The following is a 26,544-nucleotide window of genomic DNA, read 5'->3' on the forward strand; positions in this document are numbered from 1 at the left end:
CAGGCAGCTGTTATTCTTAGTTTCTTTATATGAAGAGACAGGCTTATCCACATCATCATCATCACCAAATCTGACTGAAGGATATCATTTGAAATTATAACTTAAAATTCTTCAATACTGGCAAACCTGTGGAATAAATGAAGGCAAATTTTTGTGCCCTTTCTTTTCTCTTCCCTCCTTCAATGGTTCCTGTCCCCTCAGGGCTCGCCCCTCCCCTGGCCATGACGCTCAGCAGGGATCGAGGTCCACTCCTTCCACTTCTGCCCTGCAGCACCTTTGCTCGACTCTTTTCTGAATCAATCAAAACGCACCTGCATAGGCACGCTGCCTTCTCTCATGTCAGCTGAATGGTAATAGAGGAATAGCTAATGGCAGCTCAGTGTATTAGTTTACCAAAGCAACACTGACATTTTCGTAGAGGATGCTCAGTGCTTTTCCCTAAATAAATGGGCATGATGGGAACTTCAGGGATTGTGGAAAGGAACTGTGAGATATTTTAAGCCTAGAGGGTTTTAAAAATTATTATTTACACAATTTATTACATGTGTGTATGTGTGGTTTTCATTTTTTTCTGATTTACATCCGTGGAAAAAGGAATGACTGCTCACTAAGTGGTGTTAGGCTAGATGGCTTTCCATCTGCTGGAAAAAGTAAAGTCAGAGGCCTACCCCACACCAAACACAAACATGAACCTCCAGATGGACCAAGATCTAAACACAAGCCTGAGAAGGTAGAAGAGGTGGGATGGTAACCTGGGCCTCCCAGTTTCCCTTCTCTGCCTTCCATGCATGGCCACCCCTGGAACGCTGCTCATCACCTTGGCCTGGCAGATGAAGGGCGAGAGGCACAGGTGAACAGGGTTGGCCACAGGAGTCTGTACAACTCAGACCATACCATTAGGGTGGGTATCTGGGAGGAAAATCCAACATATTTCAAAGCTCTTTCTAGTATGACAGTATGACTATAATGGTTAATACTAATGAGTAATAAGAACAGCTAATATCAGGACTTCCCTGGCGGTCCAGTGGTTAGGGTTCCGCACTTCCACTGCAGTGGGCACGGGTTCTATCCCTGGTCGGGGAACTAAGATCTCATATGCCGTGCAGTGCCGCCAAAAAAAAAAAAAAAAAAAAAGAAAAGCTGATATTCACTGTTCACCCACTATGCACTACTCACTGTGTTAAACACCTTATATGCATTAATTAGCTCATCTAATTTTTTAAGCACCTTTGAGATATAATTCATATACCACAAAATTCACCCATTTAAAGTGTACCTAGGCTTAGTATATTCACAGAATTGTGCGACCATCACCACAATCTAACTTTAGAACATTTTTATCACTCCCTCAAGAAGCCTCCCACCCATTAGCAGTCTCTCCCCACTCACCCTCCCCCCAGCCCTGGGCAACCACTAATCTACCTTCTGGATTTACTTATTCTGGACTTAATATAAATGGAATCATAACGATAAATCAATTGTATAATCAGCTCTGTGAGGAATTATCATACCTATTTCACATATTTAAAAAATGAAGTTCAGGGAGGTCAGATCACCGCCTCAGGTGGTGGGAGGGAAACTGAAACCCGCGTCTGTGCTGAGAACCAAGTGAGGTGACAGTCCCCCGCCTCCCAGCTCTGACAGCCCAACCTCAACCGATAATGTGCAGTGCCTTCTACTGACTAAGGTAGGGGAACGCATAACATATTTTAAGAAATATTTACCTTAAAACTAGGCTTTCAAATAGGTTTTATTGTTCTAAAAAAAATGTCATGTTAGCCGTGACCCAGAGCCTAAGAGAGGCTCCACTTCAGTGTTACCAGCTGTTGGCCCTTGGCGGCCACCTCTCTGCCAGTCTATGGCACAAGCATGAGTAAGATAATGTTTCAAGCGGACAAAACTGTGGGCTTCTATAAAAGAACAACTTGTAATTTTTTCAGCTTCTATTTTCATCAAGGAGAACTTTTGGACAGTACAGCTCCCATGGTTACCCATCAGTATGCTCTGAGACAGGAAGAAGAGCGGTGACAGATGTTAATGCTGCATCAAAACAGAGCGAAAATGAGTTAACAGAAGAACCTTCCCCGTGTGGACCAAAGTCAGAAATCTCAGCATCCCAGCTGCAACTAGCGTAAGACATAGCTTCCCTGCTCTCTGAAATTCAAATTTTTAGTTTCTTAGCAAACATCAAATGATAAGCTGCCTTCTAAGAAGAAAGAATTGGAGGAGATTATGAAAACTAGGCTGAATGACAAACCAAGTACTTTACTTGGTTTAAATGACAGATGGGTCTCATTTTTCATATTTGCTACATTACCTAATAGTGAAAATTTAACTGGATACCTTAAGAAGCTCTTTTAAAAACACAACTCCATAAACTGTCCAATGGCATTTTTCTTGCTGAACAAACGACCTTCAATAATCATTATATTGGCGCTCCCGCCGCTCGGGGATGGGTGTGTGGGGCGGGAAGATGGGAGCGGTGATGGAGGATGGGGGCGGGGAGGGCGAACTCTCGGATTCCCGGGCGAGATCTGGGGTCCTGCAGCAGGCTGGGTGTGGAGAGGCTTCCAGGGGAGGCACGGGGTCGGGCCGCCTCGGGCTGGGGTGTGAGGGGACCAGGAGGGGCCGAGTTGGGCGGGGGGTGGCAATCCTCGGAGGTTCCAGTTTGCCAAAGGGCGCAGTTTGACGTTTGGCGTGTGGAAGCCTTGGGAAGCGGCCCCGCGCCTCGGGTCGGGGTTTGGGTAAATGGTAACGGGGCGGTGTGGGTGTGTGTGTGTGTGCGCGTGCGCGGGTGTGTGCAGAGACCTTCTTCTTCCCCCTTGGAGAAACTTCAGCGACGGAAGAGTAGATAAGCTTTGGGTGAACGAGACGAAGGAGTAGATGAACTTTGGGATGCCCTGGACGGGAAGAACGGGTAAGCTTTGGGGTGCAGTTTGGTGGGGGTTGAATTTAGGGGAGAGTCTCTTAGAAGGTCAAGGCCCTGACCTCGGAATAGGGTTTGGGCGAACTGGGGAGCTGGTTAAAGACCTAGATCTTAGGTTACAAAAAATTAGGACTTGGGATTTGGTGATGGGAAGGGGTACGTGGGGCAGGTCTGGGACAACTGGGCGTCAGAGCAGTCCGTGTCCCAGGGCGGAGCTCGGGTATGCGGGCAGAGGTATGAGGACTGTGGGAGAGTTGGGGTGGGGTGGCGTCAGGAGCCCCCTGAAGTTCGGAGGGCTCCTGGAGGGTGAGCCAGCCCCTCACGGGTTCTTTGTGCCTCCCCAGCTCGGTAGTGCAGCAGGCAAGGCAGGTGCCATGGCCCTGACAGTGGGTGATGAGGTGACCATCCTTTTCGCGGTGCGTGCCTGCCTTCCGGTGCTGGCTCTCGCCTGGGCCTCAACACACACTGCCGAGGGCACTGATCCACTGCCCCAGCCGTCAGGGACCCCAACACCGACACAGCCCAGAGAAGCCATGGCGGTCACCGACGGCATCAGAGGGGAGGCCCCAGGAGCCGAGACCCCCAGCCTGAGACACAGAGGTCAGGCTGCACAGCCAGAGCCTGGCGTGGGGCTCCCAGCAACGCCGCCGCCTCCAGACCCCCCCCAGGAGCCCCCAGTACTACGGCTGAAATTCCTCAACGATTCAGAGCAGGTGGCCAGGGCCTGGCCCCATGACACCATCGGCTCCCTGAAAAGGACCCAATTTCCTGGCCGGGAACAGCACGTGCGACTCATCTACCAAGGGCAGCTGTTAGGAGACGACACCCAGAGCCTGGGCAGCCTTCACCTCCCTCCTAACTGCGTTCTGCATTGCCACGTGCCCACTCGGGAGGGTCCCCCACACCCACCCCGCCCACCGGGGTCAGAGCCAGGCCCCTCCGGGCTGGCAGTAGGCAGCCTGCTGCTGCTGCTGCTCTGGGACTGCCAGATCCAGTACCGGCCCTTCTTTCCCCTGACCGCCACTCTGGGGCTGGCTGGCTTCGCCCTGCGCCCCAGTCTCCTGGCCTTTGCCATGTTCCGCCCGTAGTGCCTCCACGGGCTCTTGGCAGTGTTGCTGGCCCCTCCGGACCTTGCTCCCCATGACACGGTGGGAGCTGCTGTCTGCCTAGGCCTGCCTCTCCGACCTGCCTCTTCCCACTACCCTGGAGCCCAGCCCTGTGCCACAGAGCACTCCAGGGGCCAGTGGAGGCCCCTCCCTGTGACCATCCCCCGGGGCAGCTGGCCCTCAGCACCCACTAACAGTCAGCTCCTCTGGGTCAGACAGCTGCTGTTGCTGCCCTGGCGCTGGGCAGAGCCGGGCCACGCCCCTGGGCCCTTCTTAGTGTTCTGCCTGACAGTCCAGCCACTCTAGTCCCTGACAGCTCCTTGGGCTGATTTAGGGACTCAAGGACTGTGAGGGGCTGGAGAAGGGGAGCTGGGAAGGGTGGAGGGGGTTCTCTGGAACATGTGCAGATTAAATAACTGTGAAGTTTAAAAAAGAGAAAAATCATTGTATTCTCCCAGGCTCGACAAATTTGTTAGGCCTAAATTGTGACTTCAGGTTGTTGGAACATCTCATTTCATTATTTTTATGGGCTATGAGCAGAGAAATGAGGTTTATATTAAGCTTAAATCTTAAAGGGAAGTATTTTTTAATGTCAGGCTTAGCATTTATAGGGCCGCCTTTAAAATAGTTATCCATTCTGTTAGAAAACTAATCTCTAGTACTTTGGTAAACATGTTTACATTATTTCAAAAATAAACAGCTCTCACGGTTGAAAATTAACGACTGAGTGTCCTGGTTGCTGTAAGTCAGCACGATGCGAGGAAGGCAAAACACATGGTAGTCACTGTATCAAAGTGATTAGTATGGCAGTGGCAAGTCTCTTGGAAGTAATTTATTCTTAAAATGGAATAAAACGCTACTGTAATTTTTACTCTGGTTCAAATAAACGTGCTAATAAAAACCTGAGAATGAGCTATAATTAATAGTTCTATGAAATGTGCTGCCATGTGCGATATGAAGGCGGTACAATATTAATTCCTCACGTTCGGCCTGCTTCTGAGATGTTCATCAAGTGGGGTGATGATCTTCATGTGAGACAGGTGAACTCTGCCAGCGTCGGCTCCCTTACGGCACTCCAAGTAATTACCTTCCGCCTGCTTCAGTATCACAAGGACGTCCCCACGCTGGAAGGTACGATATCACTCTCTGAAGCGATTATTATTTAATAAAACATTATTACTTTTTCCACATTTTAATCTTTGGAGCCTAAAGCATTTAATAACGTGTAGAACAGTAACAGAGGCCGGAGATTTTTTTTTTACATTAGTCAGTAAAGAAAGAGCTCTACTTTACCTTACAAGAAAGTTCTCCAGGGTTTTGCGGGACAATGTCTTCATTGGCAATTCCGTGAGGCACAGACAGCTTAAACATAAACCAATAAAAGGATTATTCACAATCAAATAACCTCGTCCTAAGCGGCTGATCATGTGGGGATTTGGCACGTGCGCCTGCAGTATAACCTCCAGCAGTTAAGCGCTTCACTCGGCTTCCTCAAGCTCGGGATCTAGTTGGTGGGGCTGCCACTTCTCAGGATGTTCAGAGACCTCGGGGGCCTGGAGCTGAGCCCACAGGACCTCGGCAGCCGAAGGTGGCCTAACGTTCCCTTGACAACCACATCCAGGAAGGTCTGCTCTACAGGACAAGGTCCACCAAGTCCCCAGGGCGTCGGAAGGGTAAATACTCAGCACCTGACCTCACGGCCTTTAGTTCAGGGGCGGCTGATAGGGGACTGGTGCCTCCCCTGCGGGGCTGGACTGGCCGCTTCCATCTGCCTTCAATCTCATCTGCTCCTGCAGTCGCTCTGCTACAAGCATCTACTTAAACCCATCTCCCTGCCTGACCTCAGTCACTCCTGGTCCACTCAGCCCTGTCTGATCTTAGAATGGCTTTTACTCTGGCCGGAGAACTCTGTCTCCCGCCTTGGTAAATTCTGGCTGATGAGCGCGGGTCAGAGGGCCTGTGCAATATAAAAGGCGTACCCAGGACGTGGGATCACACAAGCTCGCTTCCAACAAGGAAAGGGAGGCTGCACTCAGGAGCAAAGATGTAGAGTACGAGGGTGTGGCCCTGGGAGGCTGGGGCGGGTGGTGCTGCCCCCCAGCATCTCTGCCAGAGCGCCAGGGCGCCCGAGGCACCCAGGTTACCCTGGTTAGCAACTTAATGGTGGGGCGGCCACAGGAACAATGAGGGATTTAAGGAATTATTTCGTAAAGAGACACACTAATACACCATCATTTTGAATTTATTGATTTCTTTGAGTTGTTCAAATGCTTTGTTGACATTATACCGCTATGCTAAGATCTATAAGCAAAACCTCATTCCCCCAACTGAGGCTCTTGACATGGAACAGCCAATCCAAGCAGAGACTTTACAGTTAGTAACACTATTTTCTGTTTTTTTTTTTTTTTTGGCTGCACAGCATGGCTTGCGGGATCTTAGTTCCCTGACCAGGGATTGAACCAGTGCCCCCCTGCAGTGGAAGCACGGAGTCCTAACCACTGGACCGCTGGGGAAGCCCCACTAACACTGTTTTCCTAGTATGGAAAGTTCTGTCTGTGTTCGAATCTTGGCTCTACCATTACTGGATGTGTGACCCTGGACAGGCTACTTAATCTCTCTGAGTCTTATTTTCTTCATCTGTATAATAGAGATAATAATAGTATCTACTTTACAGGGTTGGTGTGAGGAATAAATGAGTTATTTATATATAAAGTGCTTCGAAGAATGTCTGGCTTATAAGTATTCAACACATCAGCTACTGCTTTTATTTATTAATTAGTTTTAAGTATCCTATCCCAAAGTACACCCCTGGGTTTTAGCAATTAAAATTGTATCAGTTTAAATGAATATGAATATATACGAATATCCTACCTCCTTCTTATCTGTCTACACCCTTCCCTTAGGAAGAGGAAAAACATCCTAAATTGCTTAAAGTGAGAACAATTTCCAGCTCAATGATGGAAATGTAGAACAATAATGAAATGAATAATTGCTGTTCTTGTTAAGACCTACTGTTGTACAATTGTTTTAAAAAGTGCCAACACTCCTGCTCTCCTTACCATTTTAATTTGTTCTAGATTTCATCAGGTTAACCTGACCAAAATAGAGAGAGCACATCAACTCTGAAGACAAAGGCTTAAGGTCATATGATGAGAAAAACATTCAAAGAGAACAAAATTAATATCTCAACTATCTCAATTATTGATGAAAACTTCTAACTGGTAACTATTAAATGGACCATGATAATCAGGTTTACAAAAGTGGAAAATGAGGGAAAAACTAATAAGAACTTTCTTTCTACTTCAAATTTTACTCTGTGGGCAAGGTAGCTATAAGATATAAACTATATCAAGATATGAATATAATATCTGTCAGAGATACTCCCATCAGTGTAACCTACTGGGTCAGGTTTTTCAGAGTTTGTTTGGTCAAGCCAGACAGCAGGTTGCAATCCTTGTCTGCCCTGCTTCCTTTTCCTATATTTCTCCTAATAATGAAACCCTGCTTTAAAAGACCTAGGTTTTAACATGGCCTACTTTTCTAAAGCGCTCAGTGTCAAGGGGCAATTCCACAGTGGTCTCATCATCTTTTTCTAAGGAATAAGGATCTTACGTATACTTCAGGACAAACCTCTTGACCACAAACATTTTTAAAAGCTAAATTTACCATGTATTTCCTGTAGAGAGGGTGTCCTGGTTTGGGGCGAGGGGGCAGCACCGGATCTTGATTTTTAAGGACTTGACTCCTGGCTTTTGAGAGTCCAGATGCCAGGTTACTTGGTTTTTTCTGAAGATCCATGTCGGAAGAAGACCGATTAAAAGGCAGTTTTTTATTTGCTGTTCTGGTTGCAGGAAGTTTTGGGGGAGGTGGCCTCTCAGGGGCCCCCCTGGGAGGAGGCTGTCGAGCTGGTATGACTTTTCCATTTACAGGTCTGAAAGTCAATGTGGTAGCTGGGAGTCAGTGTTTGATCGGTAGTAGGTTCTGTTTTGTCCTTTCGTACACACACACACACACACACACACACATACAGCTTTCTGCTAGTGTAAATACCATTTACTGAAACATGCAGGCTATGCTATTTTTTAGCAAATGACTGCTGCATTAAACATTATATTATTTGAAGAAATGCCATGATATTCCAGCTTCCCCTTATCTTGCACTACAGATTCATTAGTTCAAGACAAACAAGCATTTACTATCGTGAGCTCTCTAAGGCCCCATTTGCTCTTAAACACACCATGACTGTTTCAGAAAACTAAGCACTTTCTACCAAAGTCTGAGATGAAAAGCTTATAATAAGATACCAGGTATATGTGATGGAGTCTTGTACATGATTAGAAAAGGTATGTCAAACTCCCCTAATATTCATGTTATAGGAATCATTATTAAAACACTAATTTAGATTAAAGAAAGCTAGTTCTGAAAATGGGACAGGACAATTATTACTTTGAAAGCCTTTCCTTAATCCCTATGATAAAAATAATTTCCAATACAGTAATGTCTTCTGATAACATCACAGTTTTTTGTCTAAATAGCCCTGGAACTCAGGAGGGCTGGTCACCTCTGAGCTCAGGAGGCCTGTCTCCCTTTGGAAATGCCAAAAACCAGGCTGGTTTCTGGTAACAGGGAGAGAGCGAGCGAGTGTGTGTATGTATGTATGTGTGTGTATATGCGCGTGTGTATTCCAGAAGTGGAGTTGTATTTTAGGTTCAGAAAGGAGTCTTGTTCATTTGTTTGAGGAAAGGTAATAGATATCCATGTGTGTGCTCTGTGAGTTTTTGGATTGCGTTAAAAAAAGGAGCAGAGACTCCTACACCTGCTGTCAGAAGCAGACTGTGGGCTAGTGGCCTGGGTGAATTTGTGAGTTAAATGTATCTCTAGAAGAAGATCGAAGGCCAGCAACACTCAGTTTTCGTGATAGAAAAGAGAGTCCAGTCTCGGAGTCATTAGTTTGTCTCTAACTGACTTTTTAGAAGTTTTCCCATGCTTACTTACCTCGGTGGCAACCTTGGGGGTCCTCGCACAGAACCTCCTGACTGACCAGCATGGTCAGATTCCTGCAAGTATCAGAGAATGATTTTTAGTTAAGATGAATCTGAAACAAGAGCTTTTCAAGAGGAATTATGGACAACTTTTTGGCTGGATCTATAAAGCGGAAATGTAGCTGAGTTACAGAAAGGAGATTAAAAGAGTTTTTTAGTCTTAAGCAATATTAACTCATTTCTCATTCCTAGCTACATTGTCCATGTCACAATGCACGTGAAAACAGAGAGGAAGAGGCCGGGCAGGGAGGGGGGTGTCCTGCTACTGTGGACACCGGCCCAACCAACTGCACTGCATGGTTACACACCCAGCATATTCTGAGGAATTAAGGATGCTGTTTAAATCATGTTGGGTCACACAGCAGCAATTTAAGCAGACACCGTAGGGAATTTTTTAAAAATATGGCATTTATTTATCCCATGACAACATTTAAGATATGCAGTGCTCCTAAGTTTAAACACATAGTAAGTGAGGTGGTGACCGGTTCGTTTTGCTTAGAACAGGCAGATCTCTCATACTGGATGGTTTCCACATTGTGTGGTGGGTTTTGAACTGGACGGAGGTGGAACACAACAGAAGCTTAAGGGGTGGCCTGAAAGGAAGGCATGTGAGGAAGAACAGAAAAGGCCCGAGAAAGCAGAGAGCTTAGCTTGTACCACTACAGCAAAGGGGTTGGATGTGCTGAGAATTCTGTAGGAAAAAGCAAAGGGGGGTAGTGTGAAAAACAAAAGATAGGGAGAGCTGGAATGCTTTGGCCTGAAAGTAGATGAGAGAAATCGGAAGTATGGGGGTCAACAGGAAGATTTCTTCAGAAGGGGTTCAAACTGTGCTAATTAAATAGGCTTTCCGAACACGTTACGGTCCAGGGATTGGGAAATGAGTATAATACATGGAAAACATTTTCAGATATTCTGTTGAATGAGGAGTCAAAGGATCTTAAAGCCAAGACTTCTGTTTTTTAGGGAAAAGTCCTCACTAAATCCTTCTAATTCTGAGTCTCTTTTTTAACCTTTCCTACTTTCTAAGCCCTCACCACTGACCTCCAGGAAATAATATTTCTCCAAGACCACCTGAGAGGGAAAAATGCCAGCTCTTTGAAATTATACTGCCTTTTTTTTTTTTAATTTATTTATCTTATTTATTTATTTATTTTTGGCTGTGTTGGGTCTTCGTTGCTGCACACGGGGTTTCTCTAGTTGCGGCGAGCAGGGGCTACTCTTCGTTGCGGTGCGCGGGCTTCTCACTGCAGTGGCTTCTCTTTTTGCGGAGCATGGGCTCTAGGCGCGCGGGCTCAGTAGTTGTGGCTCGCAGGTTCTAGAGCGCAGGCTCAGTAGTTGTGGTGCACGGGCTTAGTTGCTCCACGGCATGTGGGATCTTCCCGGACCAGGGCTCAAACCCGTGTCCGCTGCACTGGCAGGCGGATTCTTAACCACTGCACCACCAGGGAAACCCATATACTGCCTTTTTTTGTAAAAGAGGTTTAACTATAGCTTGGAAATCTTTGGGCTAATTCAGGCTGTTTTCCCCCTTCTTATCTTACAAATGAGTTAAAACTCTCTTCTATGGTTTTTAATTCAAACTGAATATTTACAAGTTTTCCTTAAATACCAAGTGATTAATTGCTAATCACTGCGATCACTTGAATATGTTTCAATGTTTTATAATCCCATTTTGAAAAACAAATTAAGCTTGCCCTTAAAACTTAGTTTCACTAATGAACTCAGTTAATGTAGTGAGGCAAGTCACCAGCTCATAAACCCTGCAATATTCCAGACTATCATCCATGCCTTATAAATACACTGTTGCCTATGTGCCCCCTGACAAATACTGCAATGATACTTGAAAAACTCATTTATTTCTTTGGCTGCCTTTAAAATTAAAACAAACAAGCAAAGAGAAAAACACTCTAGCAGATAGGTAGGAACTTTTATAGCTTTCCTCAAAATTACAGTTGTTAGACACCTTAATAATTAAGGGCAGATTTTTAAAAATATAGATATATAAATCTGACATGGAAAGTTATAGATGATGTACTTTAATAAACACATACCATATAATCCAAATCTTGTACCAAATATAGTTTTCTCTGATTGGTTTTACTTTTATGGGAAATCTTAAATATATTTTTAATTTCTCAATTTTCTATAATGAGCAAAAATAAATCAGAAAAAAAGGCAGCACACTCAAATCCCCCGGGACTGTTAGGCGCATTCCAAAAGGCACTGCTGCACCTGACACACGTCAAATACTGAGAGCAGGGGCTTGGTTCCTGTAGGAGCCACTGTCTCGTGTTTGCTCAAGTCCAGGTTTGTGTGCAGGTTCTGGTGACAGTCTTTGGAAGATTACTGATTAGGGATTTCCTGCTCTTCAATAGTCCACACATGAATGGAGCTCCTCTGTACCTGCTTTTTGTAGTTTTTCTCTAGCTCTGACATCTGTGAACTTTGGCTTCTGATGTGTTCGGGTAAGCATTTTAGCTCCAGGTGAAGTTGGTTTTTCGGCTTGTACTGCCCTGCAGATGCCCTCTTTTTGTTCATGTTCTTTGGAATGGTTTCTTATATTCTAATTTCAAAATAATTCCCTGTTTTTTTGTTTGTTTTGTTTTTTCAAAAAACAGATATTTCTTCCAAAACCACATTCTTGTCTGTTGGAATCACTGAGCAGCCTCTGAAGATGTGCTTTCTCTTTTTTCTCCAGGAATTGGTACCACTTCTCATGTCCTGAATTCATTAGCCATCTCCTGTGCTGCGGCTGTGACTCCTTCCACCTTCTGGACAGCGTCCCCTGACTCTCCTCTGGCACCGGCTGGCACCCGCCTTGCGGGAGGCTCTGGGAGCCTTGGGTTTCCACAGAAGCGTCTGCTCCTGCTGACAGAACAGCGCCAGTGGCTCCTGATGTTCCTCACCCTGGATTCCCTCATCGTTTAAGCGAAGAAAGTGAGATTCTGCAGCTACAGCCACCTTGTCCTGAGATGGAAAGTTCCCCGGCACTCAAGGCAGGAGAAATAGTCAAGGGTCTTTGTCCTGTGCCTCGTCAGAAGACACAACTTTCAAAGACCGTGCCTTTCCTCATGGGTCATCACAGCGGCGAAGCACTCTTTCTAGAGACCCTCCCCAACACCTGAAGCCTTTCTGGCCTCTGATCTAAAATTCACTCAGTAATTGTAATTCTCAAAACCAAAGGAATTTCTCAGGCATAGTTTTGACTTTTGGGCCCTGGAAATCTAAGTGCATGACTTCAGCCAAATCATTTAACTTGTGGTCTTTTTCTCTCCTCTTCTTCCTTCAGACCCAGTGTGTCTATTAGGGTATGTATTCATTACAGTACAGCACAGAGTGCTTTGACCGCGCCCCCCTCCGGCCCCCACCCTTTGTAAACAGCGCAGGACAGGATTTCCCTCATGTTGTTCATGCGAGATACAAACAGTTATGAATAGGGTCCCTCTCCAGATGGCTTAGTTTATTCTAACTTCCTTTCCTTGTTTTTTCTAAAATGTTGGAGTTGCTTTGTGGACTGCTTAACACCAAATGGAATAATACTTAATATTTTAATAGAGCTTTATGGGTTTCCAAAGCCCATGACGTGACTCAGTGAATGCTGTGTATGCCTACTCATCAGCCTCTCATTCTTCTTTACAACCCTTTAGAGTAGAAGCCAGTAACCCTCTCAAGTAACTTTTCCTCCGTGGAAATTTGGGATTTTCCCATTCAACAATAGTATGGTAGGAGCCCTATCATCCTCTTTTGGGTCGTCTTGGCCCAGTTTTTTTAAAATTTTTTTGGCTCTGCTGCACGGCATGTGGGATCTTAGTTCCCTGACCAGGGATCAAACCCGCACCCCCTGCACTGGAAGCGTGGAGTCTTAACCACCAGACTGCCACGGAAGTTCCTAGCCCAGTTTTAATAAAAATTTATTACCAAGTACTTTGAAATGTAAGTGATCACTAAATTTTAATTCAGCCTACAGAAAAATCTCATTAACTTGACATTGGCTAATTCAATTTAATGTCTCCTTCAAAGAAATTTCTCTTCACTAGATGATTAGATGGGTTTGCATGTATAATAGCATAGTTAATGCATAAATATAAAACTATTATGAAGTTTGAACTGAAAATTTGGCTCAAAGACTTTAAGAACTGGTTTCTTTTGAAACAAACCTTAAAGATAATCTATCATATGGGAATTTCAAAAAGTATGGAAAAACAGTATTGAGGCTGAAATTTAAAAAAAAACTTTTTACCACCATCTGTTAACAAGTACATGATAAAGCACTACTTTTAAAATTTAAAAAATAATTCTCTCCTAAATTTCAGATGAACAAATTCTTATGATAATTATCTTAAAATTATGTCACTAAGTCAGTATTTTATTTTATTTTATTTTTTTAAAGATCTATTTGTTATTTATTTATTTTATTTATTTTTGGCTGCATTGGGTCTTAGTTGCGGCACGCAGGATCTTCACTGAGGCATGCGGGATCTTTTGTTGTGGTTCACGGGCTTCTCTCTAGTTGAGGTGTGCGGGTTTTCTTTTCTCTAGTTGTGGCACGCAGGCTCCAGGGAGCATGGGCTCTGCAGTTGTGGCGCGCAGGTTCCAGGGCGCGTGGACTCTGTAGTTTGAGGCACACGGGCTCTGGTTGAGGCGCACAGGCTCAGTAGTTGTGGTGCGCGGGCTTAGTTGCCCCGCACGCAGCATGTGGGATCTTAGTGCCCTGACCAGGGATTGAACCCACGTCCCCTGCATTGTAAGGCGGATTCTTTACCACTGGACCACCAGGGAAGTCCCTAATTTGGTATTTTAAATAAAACCTGATAATTGAACTAAATCTGTTTCCACAAAAATTAAAGGTTTTTAGAGATTTTCAATAACTTCCTCATTATTAGTGCTATTTAAAAGACAATGCCATAATATTGGTATAGGGCAAATTATTTTATGATGAAGTACAATGAATTAGCCTAATTCTTTTATTCTATAGGAATTTTAAAAATATTAAATAAGTACATAGAGTTTAGAAATTGGTTTTATCTGGCCAATAGTAAAATAATTTAGACATCAGCTGATTACTTAAAATTAGCGCATAGCTTAGTCTTCAACCTAAGATTACCTATAATGACCACTTACCAAGTTTCTAGTTCTGTCAGCATTACCAAGTTTTCCGGATACTGTGCTGAAGGTGTTTCCAATAGGTTTTTCAGTAGGGAGAGGAGGTGGGCTTTGTGGATCCTCCTCATGTGAACCTGGAAAAATAGCAGTAATTAATTAATCAATAATTTCTAGTCTTCGGAGGTTTCAAGGGATGAAATGATTACAGCTTGGTTCCCGATTAGGAAAATGGCTATTGTAAAAGATCCACACAAAGAATGGATAGCTAAGCAAATGAGAAGGATCTTCTGGCAAACCTCAGAAAATTGATGAGTTAGTAGGCATCAGTTAATTTTACCAAATGTTTTATAGAGATTAAAAATAATACTAAATAATTACAACAGCAAGCCAGCATTTGTTGAGAACCTTCTATGGGCCACGCATTAAGTTAAGGCACTTTATTCATATACATTTCTCCAAACCAACCTCAATCTAAGTGCTAGATCTGTTGAGTCTACTAGCTAGTAGCCACAAGTGGCAATTTAAACTTAAATCTTAATTAAAATAAAATAAAATTAAAATTTCAGTCCCTCAGTTGCATTAGCATTTCAAGTGCTCAGTAGCCACATGTGGCTATTGGCTACCATACTGGACAGCACTATATTAGATAATATCCTACCCATTTTACAGATGAAGAAACTGAAGCTGAGAAGAAAATAAATGAGCTAGCCAGGTCTTAATGCTAGTAATGGTCAGATGGGTTTGAAACCAAAAGCCTGTACTCATTTTAGTAAGGCATGCTGCTTCCTAATAGGCAGTGTATCCAACCCTCCCCCATCCAAATAATTAAATGTGTTTTCTAATATATTAGCTCCAGATTAATGGGCTTAACTGCTCCCATTTTAACAAGCAATATCTTTACATCCAAACTACATCCTTAACCCAGAGATAGTGCACTCCCAACTTATTTTAAAAAGAAAACAAAGATGACCAGATTTAATTAGTGACAGCTAATTAAAATCTGTGTGCAAAACACTTGGAGAGAGGATGACTGTAACATACTAAGGGAGGCTAAAGCCACCTTTTACTGGTTTGGACATTTAAAGGAGATAGGAATTTTTCCCATTCAAATGAACACTCTCTGCTTCCATTTCACATGAAAAACCTATAACAAAACAAGAGGATGATTTGTCAGGTTTCCTGTTTTATCCACAGACAGGAAAACACTCTCAAAAGGGGAAAAATACCCAGGCCAGCTCCTAGGAAAACAATGATTTAGAGACAGACGAGCGTTCTTAGTTGAGAGGCGGTGCTGCGCGGGGAATTAAGACACACACAGGGACGGTCCAACTCAGTCGCCATCTTGAAGATTTTCTCTGTGCTGCAGTTTCCTGACTGAAGGGTACAAAGCAGTAAGAATATGAAAGCAGAGAGGAGATAGCTTATGGGAAGGAAGGGACATAGTAATTATCTGGTGTGGGTATGTGGGAGAGGTGGAGATTTTCAATTTCAAACTATGTGGTCAGCGGAGTGCTCAGTGAGAAAAGTGGCATTTGAGCAAAGACCTGAAGGAACAGTGAAGGAGGGACCCATGCAGAGATCTGGGGAAAGGACATCCTAGTCAGAAGAAACAGGTCCCCAGAGGAAGAAGCTGACAGGTTCAGAGCAAGGAGTTTTACACCACAAAGCTGTTCCTTTTTTTCTTGTCCATTCCAAGTTCTTTGGACACCAAAAGTCTTATTTTTTTTTCCTCCACAGCAATATATGCATTGCTTAATAATCGTAATAATAAAATTCTGGGGAACTGGTTTTTGATATAAATAGAATGAATTCTCTAGGAACTGGCACTTCAGTTCTCTCACATATAGCAGTACAGAACTCAGCTTTCTAATAGTTCCTGGAGTTTTGTCAGGATAATAAATAAAGGTGCTTTCTCAATATACCCTTCTCAGGATTTCAGGACTATTAATCCAATTTATAAGTGTGTAGAAAAGAGTAAACATAGCAGGCCTGAGTTACAAGGTTGGTCCTTGCTGGCACCTAGGAACTTGGATTTTGGGAAGCTTCGCACCATTTCTAGAACTGATAAAACACAAGAATATGGTTTATGCTGAACACCTGCTTTCCTTCTGGGAAATCTGGCATTTTGGTACATGCCATAATTCCTAGAGGCGTCCATGTAACCAGCCCCCAACAAAAACCCTGGGTACTGAGTCTCTAATGAGCTTCCATGATTGACGTTTCACATCTGAGTGGAGTTAGGTACACCCTGTGTGACTCTACGGGGAGAGGACTCCTAGAAACTTGTGCTGGTTTCCTCCAGACTTTGCCCCGGGCACCTTTTTCCTTTGCTGATTTTGCTTCGCATACTTTTGCTATAATACATCACAGCCACGAATACAACTATATGCTAAATCCTGTGGGTCCTCCTAGCAAATCATCAAACACGGGGATCTGGGGGACGCTGACACAACAGCAGAATACATTTAAATGTAAAAGTTGTATTACTTAAAGCCACATGAGCTTCAGGTAATATTTATTATCATTCTATCTCACGTAGCTTATTAAAATCCCAAATACTTTTAACAAGGTAACAGTGAGCAGGCCGACAACCCTGTGAGCTGTCCTGTCACTGATCTGTGGGCTATATGATGCTGTCCAGAGGAACGCACGACCAGTTCTTCAGCCTAACACTACCATATAAGCTCCTAAGAAGCGAGAACCCACTAGGATTTGGTACCTCTGACTTTCTCTCCTCCTCATTCTTCATAGAAACTCCGTTCAATCTTCTCACTACTTGGCTTAGAGCCATCAGTTAATAAAACCATCAAGAGACTAAAACCAATATGATTCTTCTAGGTAGTATTTTATAGAGAAGCCAAACCCCTAAACTAAGTTTGATGGCATTCCAGGGTATGCCTGCAGTGTAACCCTGGGATGCTGCAGGTGAAGGACTGGGACACTTGCTCTGCTGTTGGCAGGAATGGAGTGGCAGAATCTCGTTAGACAAAGGCAAGGATGCAACTGGGCTATGCAAAAGCACTAAAGGAAATGAAAGGAAAGCAGAGGCTCACAGAGAAAGCTGTGTGATCACCCAGGAACTGCTCTGGAAACCACTGTATGTGCATTCACGTGCACACATACTCACGCTTTTTCTAATCGCTAGGGCCTAAGGTAAACAGTTCTGGCCCTCTTGGCTTCTCTCTTATGATAATATCAGATGTATCTGCAGTACTTATTAAAAAAAATTCATCCAAAATTTCATTTATTGTAACACTGAAAAATCAAGTAAGGAAGTGTATCAAAACGTAGTGTTATACTAATTAAAATAATATTTTTATACACAGTTATGTTTTTATAACTCTTGGTTACTCCTCTTCAGACAATTCACACATAGCTATATTTAGATTATGCTTACTGGAATAATACACTCCTGACAGACATATACAACTATATTTGCTATCAGTTTCAAAACTTTCCTACCAAATCATTACTACTGGCACTAACATACGATATTACAATTACTCTGAGTTTCAGCCTCCCTCTATTCTCTCTGTCTAAGACAATGTTAAAGAGAAGTAAAAACCAAATTTACTGTACTGGACTTCCCTGGTGGCGCAGTGGTTAAGAATCCGCCTGCCAATGCAGGGGACATGGGTTCGAGCCCTGGCCCGGGAAGATCCCACATGCTGCAGAGCAACTAAGCCCATGTGCTACAACAACTGAGCCTGCGCTCTAGAGCCCGCGCGCCACAACTACTGAGCCCGTGTGCTGCAATACTGAAGCCCGCATGCTCTAGGGCCCATGTGCCAGAACTACTGAGTCTGCACGCCTAGAGCTCTTGCTCTGCAACAAGAGAAGTCACTGCCATGAGAAGTCACTGCAATGAGAAGAGTAGCACTGCAATGAAGAGTAGCCCCCGCTTGCCACAACTAGAAAAAGCCTGCATGCAGCAACAAAGACCCAATGCAGCCAAAAATGAACTAAAAAAATATAAAAAATAAAAAATAAACCAATTTGCTGTACTAATTGTCTAAAGAATTATGAGAAAACAACTTGCTTTTAAAAGTTCTCGAGGGGAGGACCTTCAAGATGGCGGAGGAGTAAGACGTGGAGATCGCCTTCCTCCCCACAAATACATCAGAAATACATCTACATGTGGAACAAGTCCTACAGAACACCTACTGAACGCTGGCAGAAGACCTCAGACTTCCCAAAAGGCAAAAACTCCCCACGTACCTGGGTAGGGCAAAAGAAAAAAGAAAAAGCAGAGACAAAATAATAGGGATGGGACCCACACATCTGGGAGGGAGCTGTGAAGGAGGAAAAGTTTCCACACACTAGGAAGCCTCTTCACTAGTGGAGATGAGGGGTGTGGCGGGGGGGAAGCTTCAGAGCTATGGAGGAGAGCGCAGCCACAGGGGTGCAGAGGGCAAAGCGGAGAGATTCCCTCATAGAGAATGGGTGCCGACCAGCACTCAGCAGCCCGAGAGGCTTGTCTGCTCACCTGCTGCGGCGGATGGGGGCTGGGAGCTGAGGCTCGGGCTTCCAAGGTCAGATCCCAGGGAGAGGACTGGGTTTGGCTGCGTGAACACAGCCTGAAGGGGGCTAGTGCGCCACAGCTAGCTGGGAGGGAGTCCGGGAAAACGTCTGGAACTGCCTAAGCGGCAAAAGACCATTGTTTCGGGGTGTGCAAGGAGAGGGGATTCAGAGCACCGCCTAATCGAGCTCCAGAGACGGGCGCAAGCCGCGGCTATCAGCGCGGACACCAGAGACGGGCATGAGATGCTAAGGCTGCTGCGGCCGCCACCAAGCAGCCTGTGTGCGAGCACAGGTCACTATCCACACGTCCACTCCTGGGAGCCTGTGCAGCCTGCCCCTGCCAGGGTCCCGTGATCCAGGGACAACTTCCCAGGGAGAACACATGGCGCGCCTCAGGCTGTTGCAACATCATGCCAGCCTCTGCTGCCACAGGCTCGCCCCGCATTCCATACCCCTCCCTCCCCCCGGCCTGAGTGAGCCAGAGCCCCCGAAGCAGCTGCTACTTTAACCCCGTCCTGTCTGGGCGGGGAACAGACGCCCTCAGGCGACCTACACGCAGAGGCGGGGCCAAATCCAAAGCTGAACCCCAGGAGCTGTGCGAACAAAGAAGAGAAAGGGAAATCTCTCCCAGCAGCCCCAGGAGCAGGGGATTAAATCTCCACAATGAACTTGATGTATCCTGCATCTGTGGAATACCTGAATAGACAATGAATCATCCCAAAATTGAGGCAGGGGACTCTGGAAGCAACTTTAGACTTGGGGTTTGCTATCTGCATCTAATTTGTTTCTGGTTTTAGATTTATCTCAGTTTAGTATTTAGAGCTTATTATCATTGGTAGATGTGTTTATTGATTTGGTTGCTCTCTTCCTTTTTTTTTCTTTAATATATATATATACATATTTTCCTTTTTTGCTTTTTGTGAGTGTGTATGTGTATGCTTCTTTGTGTGATTTTGTCTGTATAGCTTTGCTTTTACCATTTGTCCTAGGGTTCTGTCTGTCCGTTTTTTTCTTTCTTTGTTTGTTTGTTTTGTTGGTTTTTTTTAGTATAGTTTTTAGCACTTGTTATCATTGGTGGATTTGTTTATTGGTTTGCTTGCTCTCTTCTTTCTTTCTTTTTTTATTACTTTTTAATTTTTAATAATTTTTTAATTTTTTAATTTTAATAACTTCATTTTATTTATTTATTCATTTATTCTTTCTTTCTTCTTCTCGCTTTATTTCTGAGCTGTGTGGCTGACAAGGTCTTGGTGCTCCGGCCGGGTGTCAGGCCTGAGCCTCTTAGGTGGGAGAGCCGAGTTCAGGACATTGGTCCACCAGAGACCTCCCAGCTCCACATAATATCAAATGGCAAAAGTTCTCCCAGAGATCTCCATCTCAACACTAAGACCCAGCTCCACTCAACGACCAGCAAGCTACAGTGCTGGACACCCCATGCCAAACAACTAGCAAAAGAGGAACACAACCCCACCCATTAGCAGAGAGGCTGCCTAAAAGCATAATAAGGTCACAGACACCCCAAAACACACTACTGGACATGGTCCTGCCCACCAGAAAGACAAGATTCAGCTTCACCCACCAGAACACAGGCACTAGTCCCTTCCACCAGGAAGCCTACACAACCCACTGAACCAATCTTACCCACTGGGGGCAGACACCAAAAACAACAGGAACTATGAACCTGCAGCCTGCAAAAAGCAGACCTGAAATGCAGTAAGTTAAGCAAAATGAGAAGACAGAGAAATACACAGCAGATGAAGGAGCAAAGTAAAAACGCAGAGATCAAACAAATAAGAGGAACTAGGCAGTCTACCTGAAAAAGAATTCAGAGTAATGATAGTAAAGATGATCCAAAATCTTGGAAATAGAATGGAGAAAATACAAGAAACGTTTAACAAGGATCTAGAAGAATTAAAGAGCAAACAAACAATGATGAACAACACAATAAATGAAATTAAAAATTCTCTAGAAGGAATCAATAGCAGAATAACTTAGGCAGAAGAACGGATAAGTGACCTGGAAGATAAAAGAGTGGAAGTAACTACCACAGAGCAGAATAACGAAAAAAGAATGAAAAGAATTGAGAACAGTCTCAGAGACCTCTGGGACAATATTGAAAGCACCAACATTCAAATTATAGGGGTCCCAGAAGAAGAAGAGAAAAAGAAAGGGACTGAGAAAATATTTGAAGAGATTATAGTTGAAAACTTCCCTAATGTGGGAAAGGAAATAGTCAAGTCCAGGAAGCACAGAGAGTCTCATACAGGATAAATCCAAGGAGAAACACACCAAGACACATATTAATCAAACTATCAAAAATTAAATACAACGAAAAAAAATATTAAAAGCAGCAAGGGAAAAGCAACAAGTAACATACAAGGGAATCCCCATAAGGATTCAGCTGATTGCTCAGCAGATTTCTCAGCAGAAACTCTGCAGGCCAGAAGGGTGTGGCAGGACATATTTAAAGTGATGAAAGGGAAAAACCTACGACCAAGATTACTCTACCCAGCAAGGATCTCATTCAGATTCAATGGAGAAATTAAAACCTTTACAGACTAGCAAAAGTTAAGAGAATTCAGCACCACCAAACCAGCTTTACAACAAATGCTAAAGGAACTTCTCTAGGCAGGAAACACAAGAGAGGGGAAAGGCCTACAATAACAAACCCAAAACAATTAAGAAAATGGTAATAGGAACATACATATCTATATTACCTTAAATGTAAATGGATTAAATGCTCCAACCAAAAGACATAGACTGGCTGAATGGATACAAAAACAAGACCTGTATATATGCTGTCTACAGGAGACCCACTTCAGACCTGGGGACACATACAGACTGAAAGTGAGGGGATGGATAAAGATATTCTATGCAAATGGAAATCAAAAGAAACCTTGAGTAGCAATTCTCATACCAGGCAAAATAGATGTTTAAATAAAGACTATAACAAGAGACAAAGAAGGACACTACATAATGATCAAGGGATAAATCCAAGAAGAAGACCTAACAATTGTAAATATTTATGCACCCAACACAGGAGCACCTCAATACATAAGGCAAATGCTAACAGCCATAAAAGGGGAAATCGACAGTAACACAATCATAGTAGGGGACTTTAACACCCCACTTTCACCAATGGACAGATCACCCAAAATGAAAATAAATAAGGAAACACAGGGCTTTCCTGGTGGTGCAGTGGTTGAGAATCTGCCTGCCAATGCAGGGGACACGGGTTCGAGCCCTGTTCTGGGAAGATCCCACATGCCGCGGAGCAACTAGGCCCGTGAGCCACAACTACTGAGCCTGTGCGTCTGGAGCCTGTGCTCCCAACAAGAGAGGCTGCGATAGTGAGAGGCCCGTGCACCGCGATGTAGACTGCCCTCGCTTGCCGCAACTAGAGAAAGCCCTTGCACAGAAACGAAGACCCACACAGCCAGAAAAAAAAAAAAAAAAAAAAAAAAAAGAAACACAAGCTTTAAATGATACATTAAACAAGACAGACTTAATTGATATTTACAGGACATTCCATCGAAAAACAACAGAATATGCTTTCTTCTGCTCATGGAACATTCTCCAGGATAGACCATATCTTGGGTCACAAATCAAGGATTGGTAAATTTAAGAATATTGAAATCGTATCAAGTACCTTTTCTGACCACAATACTATGAGACTAGATATCAATTACAGGAAAAAATCTGTAAAAAATACAAACACATGGAGGCTAAACAATACACTACTAAATAACCAAGAGATCACTGAAGAAATCAAAGAGGAAATCAAAAAATACCTAGAAACAAATGACAATGAAAACATGATGACCCAAAACCTATGGGATGCAACAAAAGCAGTTCTAAGAAGGAGGTTATTACAATACAATCCTACCTCAAGGAACAAGAAACATCTCAAATAAACAACCTAACCTCACACTAAAGCAATTAGAGAAAGAAGAACAAAAACCCCCCAAAGTTAGCAGAAGGAAAGAAATCATAAAGATCAGATCAGAAATAAATGAAAAAGAAATGAGGGAAATGATAGCAAAGATCAAGAAAACTAAAAGCTGGTTCTTTGAGAGGATAAACAAAATTGATAAACCATTAGCCAGACTCATCAAGAAAAAAAGGGAGAAGACTCAAATCAATAGAATTAGAAATGAAAAAGGTAAAGTAACAACTGACACTGCAGAAATACAAAGGATCATTAGAGATTACTACAAGCAACTATATGCCAATAAAATGGACAACCTGGAAGAAATGGACAAATTCTTAGAGAAGCACAACCTTCCGAGACTGAACCAGGAAGAAATAGAAAATATAAACAGACCAATCACAAGCACTGAAATTGAAACTGTGATTAAAAATCTTCCAACAAACAAAAGCCCAGGACCAGAAGGATTCACAGGCGAATTCTATCAAACATTTAGAGAAGAGCTAACACCTATCCTTCTCAAACTCTTCCAAAATATAGCTGAGGAAAGAACACTCCCAAACTCATTCTATGAGGCCACCATTACCCTGATAACAAAATCAGACAAAGATGTCACCAAAAAAGAAAACTACACGCTAATATAATTGATGAACATAGATGCAAAAATCCTTAACAAAATACTAGTAAACAGAATCCAGCAGCACATTAAAAGGATCATACACTATGATCAAGTGGGGTTTATCCCAGGAACACAAGGATTCTTCAATATATGCAAATCAATCAATGTGATAAACCATATTAACAAATTGAAGGAGAAAAACCATATGATTATCTCAATAGATACAGAAAAAGCTTTTGACAAAATTCAACAACAATTTATGATAAAAACCTGCCAGAAAGTGGGCATAGAGGAAACTTACCTCAACATAATAAAGGCCAGATGACAAACCCACAGCCAACATTGTTCTCAGTGGTGAAAACTGAAACCATTTCTACTAAGATCAGGAACAAGACAAGGTTGCCCACTCTCACCACTATTATTCAGCATAGTTTTGGAAGTTTTAGCCACAGCAATCAGAGAAGAAAAAGAAATAAAAGGAATCCAAATCAGAAAAGAAGAAGTAAAGCTGTCACTGTTTGCAGATGACATGATACTATACATAGAGAATCCTAAAGATGCCACCAGAAAACTACTAGAGCTAATCAACGAATTTGGTAAAGTAGCAGGATACAAAATTAATACACAGAAATCTCTTGCATTCCTATACACTAATGATGAAAAATCTGAAAGAGAAATTAAGGAAACACTCCCATTTACCACTGCAACAAAAAGAATAAAATACCTAGGAATAAACCTATCTAAGGAGACAAAAGACCTGTATGCAGAAAATTATAAGACACTGATGAAAGAAATTAAAGATGATACAAATAGGTGGAGAGATATACCATGTTCTTGGATTGGAAGAATCAACATTGTGAAAATGACTATACTACCCAAAGCAATCTACAGATTCAATGCAATCCCTATCAAACTACCAATGGCATTTTTCACAGAACTAGAATAAAAAATTTCACAATTTGTATGGAAACACAAAAGACCCTGAATAGCCAAAGCAATCTTGAGAAAGAAAAACAAGCTGGAGGAATCAGGCTCCTTGACTTCAGACTATACTACAGAGCTACAGTCATCAAGACAGTATGGTATTGGCACAAAAACAGAAATACAGATCAATGGAACAGGATAGAAAGCCCAGAGATAAACCCATGCACATATGGTCACCTTATCTTTGATAAAGGAGGCAAGAATATACAATGGAGAATGAGTCATGCTGGGAAAACTGGACAGCTACATGTAAAAGAATGAAATTAGAACACTCCCTAATGCCATACACAAAAATAAACTCAAAATGGATTAAAGACCTAAATGTAAGGCCAGACACTATAAAACTCTTAGAGGAAAACATAGGCAGAACACTCTGACATAAATCACAGCACGATCCTTTTTGACCCACCCCCTAGAGAAATGGAAATAAAAATAAAAGTAAACAAATGGGACCTAATGAAACGTAAAAGCTTTTTCACAGCAAAGGAAACCATAAACAAGATGAAAAGACAACCCTTAAAATGGGAGAAAATATTTGCAAATGAAGCAACTGGCAAAGGATTAACCTCCAAAATCTACAAGCAGCTCATACAGCTCAATATCAAAAAAACAACCCAATCCAAAAATGGGCGGAAGACCTAAATAGACATTTCTCCCAAGAAGATATACAGATTGCCAACAAACACATGAAAGGATGCTCAACATCACTAATCATTAGAGAAATGCAAATCAAAACTATAATGTGGTATCACCTCACACCAGAATGTGTCAGAATGGCCATCATCAAAAAATCTACAAACAATAAATGCTGGAGAGGGTGTGGAGAAAAAGGAACCCTCTTGCACTGTTGGTGGGAATGTAAATTGATACAGCCACTATGGAGAACAGTATGGAGGTTTCTTAAAAAACTAAAAATAGAACTACCATACGACCCAGCAATCCCACTACTGGGCATATACCTTGAGAAAACCATAATTCAAAAAGAGTCATGTACCACAATGTTCATTGCAGCACTATTTACAATAGCCAGGACATGGAAGCAACCTAAGTGTCCATCGACAGATGAATGGATCAAGAAGATGTGGCACATATATACAATGGAATATGACTCAGCCATAAAAAGAAACGAAACTGAGTTAATTTGTAGTGAGGTGGATGGACCTAGAGTCTGTCATACAGAGTGTAGTAAGTCAGAAGGAGAAAAACAAATACCATATGCTAATACATATATATGGAATCCTAAAAAAAAAAAGTGGTTCTGAAGAACCTAGGGGCAGGACAGGAATAAAGATGCAGATGCAGAGAATGGACTTGAGGACATGGGGAGGGGGAAGGGTAAGCTGGGACAACGTAAGAGAGTGGCATGGACATATATACACTACCAAATGTAAAACAGATAGCTAGTGGGAAGCAGCCGCATAGCACAGGGAGATCAGGTCAGTGCTTTGTGTCCAACTAGAGGGGTGGGATAGGAAGGATGAGAGGGAGATGTAAGAGGGAAGAGATATGGGGATATACGTATACGTATAGCTGATTCCCTTTGTTATACAGCAGAAAGTAACACACCATTGTAAAGCAATTATACTCCAATAAAGATGTTAAAAAAAATGTTCTCGACTGAAAAATAATAATAAGTGGCCGATTATACATAATTTCAAAAGCAGACTGATAAATTAGGATATATTTCTCACTGGCTCTTGGAGAAGCAGATAAATGAGGCAGAGAAGTGCTTACATTTTCCTGGTTTGGCTGGAATTCGAATCACAGTGGGCTTCCTGGTGGGTGCTGGTTGAACTGCTCGTTCCTTTGCTGGTTCTATTCTTGTGGGGAGCTGAAAGGGATCTAATGGAAAACACAGTGTATTTTGCATGTTTTAGTTAACATGAACTCAAACAAAAAACCTCATTCATAATTAAAGAGTCATATTTTTCATGCCCTAGGGAAAACTATTCATGGATAAACAAAATCTCAGTTTGCAGAGACAAAAACAAAGTCAGGGCTCATGAAAGGAAATAACTTGGCGCTCTGTAAATAATTCATGTGGCTTTTCTTGCTCTCTGATGAGAGAGATCCAGGACAATCTTCAATTATGTAGAAGCTATCTTTCACAGGAGTGTAATCATTCCATAAGTGTCTGCCTGAAAATGAGGGGCAATTGAAACATGCAGCCAATTTTCCCCCTACAGTGAAGCCTCCCGGATCCCCCAGGAAGGAAGGTCTCTTTGCCCCACCCCTGTGCCTGCATTGGAAAACCTCCCTGAAGGGCTGACCCTGGGCCTCGTTCCACCCCTCATCCCACCCTGCCAGAGCGTGGC

General features: G+C 43.0%; 2 protein-coding genes across 19 annotated transcripts in view; one reads left to right on the top strand and one right to left on the bottom strand.

Annotated features, from left to right (window-relative positions):
- Nucleotides 1–26,544, bottom strand: part of SH3D19 (SH3 domain containing 19) — a 185,508-nt gene that overhangs the window by 15,782 nt on the left and 143,182 nt on the right. For 17 of the 18 annotated variants that reach the window (XM_036853924.1, XM_036853929.1, XM_036853923.1 and 14 more), the window contains 6 exons: nt 25,964–26,071; nt 14,196–14,311; nt 9,028–9,089; nt 7,699–7,963; nt 5,326–5,394; nt 5,016–5,156 (listed from right to left, as the gene is read on the bottom strand). In XM_036853924.1, coding sequence (XP_036709819.1) covers nt 5,016–5,156; nt 5,326–5,394; nt 7,699–7,963; nt 9,028–9,089; nt 14,196–14,311; nt 25,964–26,071 — 761 coding nt within the window. The remainder of the gene's footprint in view (nt 1–5,015; nt 5,157–5,325; nt 5,395–7,698; nt 7,964–9,027; nt 9,090–14,195; nt 14,312–25,963; nt 26,072–26,544) is intronic. The other variant, XM_036853925.1, reaches the window with a different exon arrangement.
- On the top strand, nt 1,403–5,003 carry LOC118896134 (transmembrane and ubiquitin-like domain-containing protein 1). The gene has a single exon (XM_036853943.1). It carries the CDS (start codon nt 2,884–2,886, stop codon nt 4,012–4,014), a length of 1,131 nt encoding a protein of 376 aa, XP_036709838.1. The 5' UTR covers nt 1,403–2,883; the 3' UTR covers nt 4,015–5,003.

This window comes from Balaenoptera musculus, chromosome 5 (genome assembly GCF_009873245.2).
Source record: "Balaenoptera musculus isolate JJ_BM4_2016_0621 chromosome 5, mBalMus1.pri.v3, whole genome shotgun sequence".
Taxonomy (NCBI): domain Eukaryota; kingdom Metazoa; phylum Chordata; class Mammalia; order Artiodactyla; family Balaenopteridae; genus Balaenoptera; species Balaenoptera musculus.